At 63.2% G+C, this 10,363-nt stretch overlaps 1 protein-coding gene across 1 annotated transcript; it reads left to right on the top strand.

Annotated features, from left to right (window-relative positions):
* Positions 1 to 5,439, top strand: NOC4L (nucleolar complex associated 4 homolog; the record flags this gene model as incomplete). Its single annotated transcript, XM_034637895.1, has 15 exons — positions 1 to 27; positions 193 to 313; positions 763 to 869; positions 1,114 to 1,221; positions 1,426 to 1,575; positions 1,652 to 1,751; positions 1,819 to 1,853; positions 2,245 to 2,295; positions 2,401 to 2,512; positions 2,722 to 2,782; positions 2,964 to 3,074; positions 3,162 to 3,322; positions 3,412 to 3,494; positions 3,606 to 3,719; positions 3,803 to 5,439. Coding segments are annotated over 15 exons (1,461 nt in total), but the record flags the coding sequence as incomplete, so codon positions are not given.
* Positions 5,440 to 10,363: the final 4,924 nt, after the last annotated feature.

The raw sequence follows: 10,363 nt of genomic DNA, 5'->3' as shown, positions 1-10,363 counted from the left end.
GTGTTCGACATCCTAGCGGTGCTGCAGGTGGGGGCGCGCGGGGCGCGGCGGCCGGGGGCCCGGCGTCGGAGGTCGGGGAGGGGGCTTTGGGGGGCGCGGGGGCCGGAGGCTCGGGTGGGCGGGTGACGTCGGGGCCGGGCGTGGGGCAGCAGTGGGCATGGGGTGGCCCCCGCGACCAGCCTGTCCCTGCAGTCCGAGGACCACGAAGAGACCCAGGAGGCGGTGCGCGCGTGCAGCCGCCTTTTCGGGGCCCTGCTGGAGCGGGGAGAGCTGTTTGTGGGCCAGCTGCCCTCGGAGGACACGGTCATGGCAGGTGAGCGTCCCCGAGGGCGCTGGGCTGCCCTGCGCTTCCGGGCCTCGGCTCTGGGAAGGCCCGGGGAGACTTGGCCCCCAAGCCGCACCGCTGGGCCCGCGGGTCAGTGGAGGCTCACAGAGCTGTGGGTGGGGGATGGTGCTGGGGGCTGGCTGGGGGTCGGCAGAGACACCCTTATGGTCTGGTTGCCACGGGGTTACCAGGGCGTCTGCTCCTGAGATCTCATGCTGTCTGATTGTTTGGTTAGCATCTGCTGTGCTCCTGTGTCATCACCCCTCGGTCGTTCAGGTCTTGGGATAAAGTGAGGGGGAGGGACTGTGCCCTCGGGGTAGGAAGTTCTTTCGTCCCACCCCAGGTCTGGGGCCGCAGTGCCCGTTTGCACCATTTCCCTGGCAGGGCTGGGTGGAGAGTAGCGGGCGTGCGCGGGCTGACCCTGTTGCAACCCGCAGGGTCCCAGGGGGCCACGCGCAAGTACAAGGTGTGGATGAGGTACCGTTACCGCAGCTGCTGCAACCGTCTGCAGGAGCTTCTGACTCACCCCTCCTTTGAGGTCAAGGTGAGTCTCGCTGATCTCCGGCCCTCCGTGCACCCCCAGCCGTGGTTGTCCACATGCACGGAGGCAGGGCTGAGGCCGCCCACGTCGGCCTGGTGGCTGGTTTTGTTCAGGTCCGGGTACTTGTGGGGGAGCCGTGTCAAGCGTACTTGGGTTTGCGTGCTGGGGGGAGCTCTGTGGCCGTGCCTGCAGCGGGCATGACCTGTGGTAGGGGCGCCTTGGCCACTCTGCTACCCACTGTCCTCAGGAGCTGGCTATCAGCACACTCATGAAGTTTGTGCAGCTGGAAGGAGCTCACCCCCTGGAGAAACCTAAGTGGGATGGCTATTACCTGTTCCCTCGCCAGCTTTTCAAGGTGGGGTGCGCAGGGGCGGGTGGGGGGAACAGAAACCTCCGTCCAGAGCTGGGATGAGCTCTGGCACAGGTGGCTAGTGAGTGCGGTGCGTTTGCCATACCCTCCCCTGCGGGAGGGGGAGGCTGCCAGCTCACTGGTCTCCTCAGGCAGTCCCTTGGTCGTGGGGCTGACGCACTGACGCCCACCTCCGTGCCTGGCACCCAGGCGGTGGTGGAAGGCCTTCTCTCTCTAGAGGACGACTGCTCGCTGCTTCTGTCCCGGTTCCAGGAGTACTTGGAACATGACGACATCCGCTACCACACGATGCAGGCAGCCACGGATGTCGTGGGTCGCGTTGCTGACAGGTACCTGGAGGTGAGCTGGCTGGGTCCTGTGGCCTGGGGACAGGTGGGCGGTGGCCATGCCCATGCTCAGGCCAGGTCTTCTGCAGGTGCCGCTCACGTTCTGGAACAACGCTTTCACGCTGTTGTCGGCTGTGGGCCTCCCCCGCCAGGAGTGCAGCACCTCCAGCTTCTATGTGAAGCACGCGGGTGAGTGTCTGGGGCCGGCGGGCTGCCTCCTCTCCCGCACGCCCGCTGACTCCTGCCTTCCTTGCAGAGCTGTCACGCACGTGGAAAGTCGTTCATCTGAAGGTGAGACGCTCCAGAGGGGTTGGTGGCCTTCCTGGGAGGGGGGGCTCCTTTCGCACGGAGGCAGCGCGTGTGGGACAGGAAGAGGACTAGACGCCCCTTGCCTGGCTTGGGCAGCCACGGGAGTCCCTCACAGGGACCGGGAGCCGGGTGGGGGAGGTTCCCGGGCTCGCAGCGAGCCCTTGCCGTGGGCGGTCACGGACACGATGCTCACCTGCTCCCTACCGCCAGGATCCAGGCTGGGTGTTTCCTCGCGTCTCGTCGGGAGTTGTTGGGTTTGGGGTTTTGAGCTTCTCCTTCTGCAGGGCAAGGGGAAACTGGTGTCCCTCCTGGGGGCAGGGGGCGGGCTGGGAACCTTGCGTGCAGCTCCAACACACCTCATGTGCTGCTGCAGGAGCACAGGAAGGCCTTCCAGCTGATGTGGCTCGGCTTCCTCAAGCACAAGGTAGGGACGGGGCGGGCGGGGAGCAGGCGTCCCTGGTCTGGGCCCTTTGGCTCCCGGGGTTCTTGGAGCGGGGCAGGTGCGCCCATACCTGCTGTTCCCTGCCAGCTGCCGCTCAGCCTCTACAAGAAGGTGCTGGTGATCATGCACGACTCCATCCTTCCCCACCTGGCGCAGCCCAGCCTCATGATCGACTTCCTGACCCGTGCCTACGACGTGGGTGAGTGCTGAGCCCCCGCGTGTGGGGCCGTGTCTGCCAGCGGTTGGGGCTCCTGCAGATGTGTGGCTGGCGGGAAAGCCTGCTTTCCTTCCTGGGCTGGACTGAGGAGGGCGGGTCTGTGGGCTGGTGGCCTCCAGCTTTGTTGGACTCACCCCTGGGCTGGAGGGGTCAGGTGGGCTGGGGCCTCACAGCCGCCTGTGTGTCTGCAGGGGGAGCCATCAGTCTCTTGGCCTTGAACGGACTTTTTATCCTGATTCACCAGCACAACCTGTGAGTGTTCGTCCGGGAGGCGTCTGCCCGAGGCTGGGGAGCCGGCTGGCCCGTCCCTGGGGGGTTGGGCTGGAGAAGGGCAGGGGAGGGGACTGAGCCCCTGGAAGCCACGACCTGTCCCTTCGTTATCCGCTTCCATCCCGGTGCCTGATGCTCACTTACACGCCTCCTCCCCCCGCAGCGAGTACCCAGATTTCTACCGGAAGCTCTATGGCCTCCTGGACCCGTCTGTCTTTCACGTCAAGTACCGGGCCCGCTTTTTCCACTTGGCCGATCTCTTCCTGTCGTCCTCGTGAGTGCCAGAGGCGGGGCTGAGGCCCCAAGTGGGTACTGGGGTGTTGGGTGAGGGGGTCTCACTCACACCCACCGTCCTGCCCAGCCATCTGCCCGCCTACCTGGTGGCTGCCTTTGCCAAGCGCTTGTCCCGCCTGGCCCTGACCGCGCCCCCAGAAGCCCTGCTCATGGTCCTGCCTTTCATCTGCAATTTGCTGCGCCGGCACCCCGCCTGCCGTGTCCTCGTGCACCGCCCTCTGGGCCCCGGTGAGTGCGACTGGGAGTTCTGGGGCCTGCCCCCAGCAGCCAGTACGCCGGGGGCCGGTCGTAGAACAGGCTCTGGGTCTCGTTTGTAGAGCTGGATGCCGACCCCTATGACCCCGAAGAGGAGGACCCTGCCAAGAGCCGAGCTCTGGAGAGTTCCCTGTGGGAGCTGCAGGTGAGCCTGGCAGGCATGTCACCCCGCCTCCCGGCTCACCTGGGTGTGTGCCGCCGTCCCGGAGCCCTGGCTGCCCGGGGAGGGGGTGGTGACATCGCTCGTGCTCCACAGGCCCTCCAGCGGCATTACCACCCTGACGTGTCCCAGGCCGCCAGCGTCATCAACCAGGCACTGTCTGTGCCTGAGGTCAGCCTCGCGCCGCTGCTGGAGCTCACGGCATTTGAGGTGAGGCAGGGACGCTGAGGCCTGGGTGGCCGGGGTGCAGGAACTGCGCAGTGTGGGAGTGTCTGTTTGTCCGTCCCTTGCAGGTCTTTGAGCGGGACCTGAAGAAGAAGGGCCAGGAGTCAGTGCCACTGGAGTTCATCCCTGCCCAGGGTCTGTTGGGCCGGCAGGACGATCTCTGCGCCCAGCACTTCACGCTCAGCTGACCCTGTAGCCTCCCCCCCACCCCCATAAGTGGTTTTATAGGAGAGCGGTTGGGGTGGGCTGTGGGCAGCTAGGCAGGGGTCTGGGGAGGCGCTGAACCTGTCTCTTGGCTCCTCTGGAGGCTGTGTCCCCAGTGCTGGCCACGCTGTATCCACTTACAGCACTCCCCCCGCCCTTGCCTGCTGTGCACGTGGCCTCCACTGGAAGGTGGTGTCCAGGGGCCTCTCCCTTTGCTAAGCCTGGTGGGGAGGGCCAAGGTGGGTGCTGGGGGAAGGGGCGCTACAGAAGTGGCTCCTGCCACGGGGCCTCCAGCCACAGGGGGCTCCAGGTGCATGGGTGGTGGCTTCTGAAGCTTCCCTGGGTGTCCCAGACTCTCCCAGTCCCCTCATATCCAGGAGGGTTCTGGCCCACGCCCCCCCCCTTTCCACTGCAGTGGACTCTGTGACCCAGGAGTGACAGTTGAGGGTTCTCTGTACCCTAACCCCGGGTCTGGGCGTGTGTGTGCCCCGTCAGAGGGAGTTACAGCTGGAGGCTGCTTCACCCTTCCATCCTGTCCCCGAGCAGAGTGCGCACCGGCAGCCACGGGCCAATCGGTTATTTTGTTCCGGGGTATTTTATTCTTTTGAGGCCCCGTTTCTGTCAGGCGAGCCTGGTTCTCAAGCCCACGTTTCTTCTTAAAAACCTGCTTGTCTGCGGATACGGGAGTCACGGGTGTGATGGCAGCTCACATGGCTGGGGGGTCTGGTGGAGGCACAGGGGGATTGGAGAGCCTGGGAGGGGAGACCCTGGTTACCCTGTGGTCTCCTGAGTTCCTGGCACACCCCCACCCCACGGGAGTGCCCTAGGGTCACAGCAGGCAGTAATTTGGCCGGTTTGGCCTCTAGGGAGCTGCTGCAGTGGCCGAGGACCCTGGTGTGCCTAGTGGGGGCTTTGCCCAGGTGGCGAAGGAGCGCCTCCTCTGTGTGCAGTGTCGTGTGAGTTAGGGACACTAGCGCCCCACCCCCAGCTATACTGCCCTGCCTCTGTCTCAAGCTGGTTCCTGCCCCAGGGCCTTTGCACTGCTGTTCCCACAGCTTTCCCCTCCTTTGCCCCTGGTTTTCCGACCCCAGGCTGATGAGGCTTGCAGGGACCTCGGCTGAGCATCCTGTGTGTAACCATATTTTGTGCGTCCCGCATGGCACTCACTTCATCTTTGTGGCCCTGCTGCCCTGCAGTAGTCCGCAGACTGTCCCTGCTGGCCTTCGCAAGGACCGAGGAGGTCTCGTTACTGGACTTGCCTTGCCCCCGGGGCCCAGGACTTACCTGGCACGGGGGAGCGGCTCACGCATGTTTGAGGGGACGGTCTTCGAGTCTCCTGAGGAGCCTGCTACCAGAAGACTCACGTGCCAGGGGCCGTCAGTGCCCCCCATCCTCGGTGCGGGGACACCAGGGAGCAGCGTGGATGGGCTGAGGCCTCACACAGATTGAGAAATGCCATTGATTTTTTTTAAAGTTAAATTATAAAAGGCTTAAGTAGGTGTTTCTGATTTTTTTTTAATTTAGCATTGTTTGTTCTGTATAGACGTTCTCATTTTGGCAGATTTGGGACGTCCACCTCCTGGACACCCCCGTCGGCCACACCCCTGACCCCCCAGGGCCGGGCAGCTGCGCTTGGCCACATTTGGCATTGGGCCGAGGTTTCTTTTTTATTTTATTTTTTCAAGAGATTTTTATTAGTCCAGTGAGTGAGCAAGTGTGGGCGGGGGAGGGGCAGAGGGAGAAAGAGGGACAAGCAGACTCCCCGCTGAGCTTAGAGCCTGATGCAGGGCTGATCCCATGACCCCGAGATCATGACCTGATCTGAGCCCCCCAGGCCCCCCGGGCTGGTGCTTCTCCACCTCTGGTCCAGGTAGCTCTTTGGGTGGTTGGGTGAGTGGACGCGGGGTGGGGGCAGGGATGGGTGGAGGAACTGGGCAGGGCAGCCCCACTGGAGTGGCCAGAACAGCCTCTGAGGCTTCTGGGCTGGGAGCCTGAGCACCTGATGGACTTTGGGCTGCTGGTCTGGGGGTGTTAGAGCTCAGACGGTTGGGGCTCCAGAACTTTCCGGGATCTGAGTGAAAGTGCTGGGGTGGGGCCTAGGGTCTGCCCTTGTAGAGGCTCCCTGGCCAGGCGGCCACTGTCCTAGGAGAGCTGCATGTGCCCTGGCGGAGCGCCTCTGCACGGAGGGCCCTTCTCCACATTCGCGGCTCCAGCCTGTCTGCCATGGCAGCCCCAGGGCCGTGGCCTCCTTGCCTTCCGCGGCAGCTCGTGGCCATCCCTGTGGGGGCAGCTGCCCACGCCAAGTCTCCCTGAGACTCTGGCTGCCAGCGGTGTGCACGTCAGCGGTCTGAGTACCGCCCGTCTCTGCGGGGACCGTGAGGGCGGCACCCCAGTGCCCGGGATAATGGCCAGCACTTGTTTCCTGTAGCGGAGCTCTCGGAACCGGCCTTCCAGGGTCTGAGGTGCCATGGGCTCCCCTCCGGTGCAGAGGCCTCTGCCTGTTGGGGCTCATACGGTGCTGACCACAACCCCGTGAGCGTCCCGAGGCCTGTGGACCGTGGTCCGCGGGGATGGGCTGCTCCAGGCTCCACCCCAGAGCTGTGGCATCTCCGCGCTTGGAGGCAAAACAGTGATTTCCTGCAAACCAACTGCTTGTTCTTTAATTAAAACAGTTCTGGGTGTATTAATCATCTTTAAATTACAGAAGCAATACAAAGCTGATCGTAAGAATTCCAGTGGAAGCCGGCGCACAGGGAGACGGGGAGGCAGTGTTCCCCAAGATCGCCCGCCCACGGTTCCCAGCTTTGGTACCTGACACTTAAGACCCACTGTTCATCCCCCCAGCGCCAGCATTGCCATCCCCGGCCCGGGAGCAGCTGCTCACACGGCCCCGCCCGCTCCGCCGTGGGCCATGCGCTCCCGGCCACGCTGGTCCCGCTCTCGCTGTGCTCTCTCGCGCCTCTGCCAGGCCACGGAGCCCACAGCCCAGCCTCCGGCGGAGTCCAGGCTTTGTTTGCCGCTGGGCACGTCGGCACGCTCTAGCTTGAAATGGAGTTTTTAAAAAGCACTTTTTTTTGGAGGGGCAGCTGGGTGGCTCAGTGGACTCCCCTCCAGATCAGGCTCCATGGGGCGTCTGCTTGAGAGTCTCTCTTCCTCTGCCCCTCTCTACACGTGATCTAAAATCTCAAAAACGCTTTTTTGGGGGGGGGGAATTTCAGATACTCTTTCAGTATAACTGTGTCCTATGCAATATGTGGGATGTCGTTACACTAAACTCTAAAAATTGGGACGAAACCCCCTACTATAAATTAACCATTTTTTTCAAAAGATTTTATTTATTTGGCAGAGAGACAGCCAGCGAGAGAGGGAACACAGGCAGGGGGAGTGAGAGAGGGAGAAGCAGGCTTCCCACCAAGCAGGGAGCCCAATGCGGGGCTAGATTCCAGGACCCTGGGATCGTGACCTGAGCCGAAGGGAGATGCTTAACGGCTGAGCCACCCAGGCGCCCCTAAATTAGCCGTTTAAAATGCATGATTCAGTGCCATTTGGTACATTTATGCTGTGTGACCACCATCTGGATCTAGTTCCAGAACTTTCCATCACCTGCTTCAGATGCAAGCCCCTAACAGGCGGGCTGGGAGTCCTGCACTCCGAGCTTGGTCAGCCCTAGTCCTCAGGCAGGAATCAGCAACCTTGGTGGACATAAGGCATTGGGCTGAGGCGCCTGGCTCTGTAGGAAGAAGGTCATGCCCCAGGCTTCCCTGTGTGCTTGGCGTATCCTGTAGTCTGGTGTCTGGTGGAGTATTGAACCCAGTGCAAACTGAGGGCTGGCCTCTGCCCGGCCCCCGGGAGGGACGCAGGCCCGGAGCGCCCTGTCCAGTAGGAGTGCTGGCTGCCTGGACCCGGCCATTCGGAGTCCACGTGCAGCTCACGCTGGGGCTTCGGGCCACACGGCATCCCCTCCACCTTGGGAGGGGCTGGACGCCAGCAGCCCCCACAGCCCCGTAAAGACTGGACACCAAGGCGGGAGCCCCCTGGTTGGCAGGGCCCGGTGCGTGCTGTCACACATTGGGGCTAGGGAGCCGACTCTGTGGCCCCACGGGGACAACCCCAGAGGTGGCTGTTTGGGGACCCCCTTGGCCTCCCCTCTGCTCTTCCCCTGGGTGATGTTAACCTGTGTCCCTTCCCCGCAGTAAACTCTGCCAGAACAACAGTTCTCAGGGAGTTCGGGGGTCCTCCCATGGGATTGTCCAACCTGAGGGGGTCTCAGGGACCCTGGACTGGCCCTAGGGGTCAGACGTGGGGGGGGTCTCGGGGACCCCAGACGCCGTGGATGTCAGACCTGAGGGGGTCTCAGGGACCCTGGACTGGCTGTGGGGGGTCAGATGTGTGTTGTCTCAGGGACCCGGACTTGCTGTGGATGTGAGATGTGGGGGGTCTCAGGGACCCCAGAGTGGCTGTGGGGGTCAGATGTGGGGTGGGGTCTCAAGGAAATGGGTGTGTATGACATTGTGAGACCCCTAAGGGGATCCCTGCCCCTGCTCCCCCAATAAGCACTAAGAGGGGCAAAGCCCCCATGACAGGAGCTCATAGGTCATCAGGCAGAGCAAGGTGAGTAGAAAATGTCGGTGCAGGCAGCCTTGGATGGAGCGGCCAGAACCGACGTCCAGGCCCTGGGGCAGCAGGGCAGGCAGGAGCCTCCTGTGTGGTCTCGGGACAGCATGGTTGGTTGGGATGATGGGCCTTTCAGTGTGTCGGGGAGGGCAGGTAGTGGAGGGGGGCACTCAGGGGTCCCAAGTGCTGTGGCTGTGTGTGACCCAGGGTCGGCTCCCACGGATGGCCTGGCCCCTCCCTCCGTCCCTCCACTTGGGGCAGCAGTGGCCTCCCCTCCCCCTCATCACCATGTTGCCAAGCCCACACTGCCAACGCTACACTCGTCCCGGCCCATACATCCCTCCCCGACACCACCCAACCCAGGGGAGAGGGGGAGCCTGACCGCCAGAGACCCCACTCCTGCCATGTTCAGAATACGAGCTGAAGACAGAATGTGTATGTCTTTGCTGACACGCAGGGGTGCAGCGTTTCCTGCCCTGCGGGGAGGTGCATGGGGAGCTTGGGCCATGCCTCTTCAAGGGCCCAGGGACACAGCGCCCCTCCCTGTGCCGTGAGCGGCTCCGGGCTGACTGCCCCTTCTCCCGGCACAGAGGCTCCAATGCCTGCAGGCGCGGTTTTAGACAAACTCAAAGGTCCTCCTGGACCCTCGCTGAGGCCAGTGTTGACTGAGCACCTACTGTGTGTGCGGGCGTCCTGTTCTGTCCTCGCTGCGCACGCCTGGCAAAGCCTCTCAAGGGAGCCTCTCCCTCCCTCCCTTGGTCCCTCATGCCCTGTCCCCTCCAGGAGGTGAGTGGGGCTGGCGGGCAATGAAGTCACAGTCACCCAAGTCACGCAGCCCAACTGGTGAGATGAGGCGTATCCGTCCCGCTGATAAGGAGTGCTCACGCACTTCCTGGCATTTAGCAAATTAGCTGCAGACAATTTGATGTCCACAGGCGTACTTCCTGAGAGGTCAGTCAGTGCGAGGAGCTTGGCGAGGGTCCCCCGCCCCCGGAAGTGCTTTCCCGCCGGACTGCGCCCCTGCGCCTGGTTTGCTCGCCTCTGCGGGAGAGGATGGTCCGCTAACGGAAGCCGCCAGCCTCACCGCCACTTTCAGGAGCAGGGTGGTGAAGGTTGTGGCTTTGGCGTCCACCAGCTGGGCCTGCACCCCCAGCCTCAGCTGCCCCGCACACACAGGGGGCTGAGCCAGGTGCCAGGGCGGCGCACAATTCCTCCAGCGCTTACCAGCTAGAAACTCAGGTCCCTGCAAAGGGCCAGAGTGGCTGGTGTGGCTCTGTGGCCCACGCAGCAGCTCGCCCGCTCCACTGCGGAGCACGGCAAGGCATGGGGGGTGGGCGAGCATGCGTGTGCCCCAACGGCTATCCGCAAGGGCAGGCGGGCGGGTTTAGCCTGTGGGTGGTGGCCTGCCAAGCCCTGGTCTGGTGAGCTCTCTTCCCTTTACAAGTCTCAGCCGTGTGCATGACTGAGCACCTGGCGACGGCTCCTGTCCACGGACGTGCAGATGAACGTGGCCTCCAGGCGGGATAGGTGACGTCCCCTGCAGGTGGAGAAGTCAGCTTTGCGTTTGGGGAACTCCTTTGGGGCTTCCCGCCAGGTCTGCACCCGGGGTTCAACTGGGAGCCGCTGGATGGTCTTACAGGTCGCCTCATTGCCCAACAGTTGGACAGACGCCTTGACAATGTTCCCTGTGTGTCTGCGTAAGATCCCCGTGACCTCCGTCCCAGGCGTGGCCATCGTCTCAGGCACCACGTTGGTGCCCATCCCCCTTCGCCACAAATCCCAGAACCCCACCGGCCCTCTGCCTTGGAAGT

The sequence above is a fragment of the Ailuropoda melanoleuca genome, chromosome 12 (genome assembly GCF_002007445.2).
Source record: "Ailuropoda melanoleuca isolate Jingjing chromosome 12, ASM200744v2, whole genome shotgun sequence".
Lineage (NCBI taxonomy): Eukaryota > Metazoa > Chordata > Mammalia > Carnivora > Ursidae > Ailuropoda > Ailuropoda melanoleuca.
Note: the sequence above shows the minus strand (reverse complement) of the source record. Positions and strands in the feature narration are given on the sequence as shown.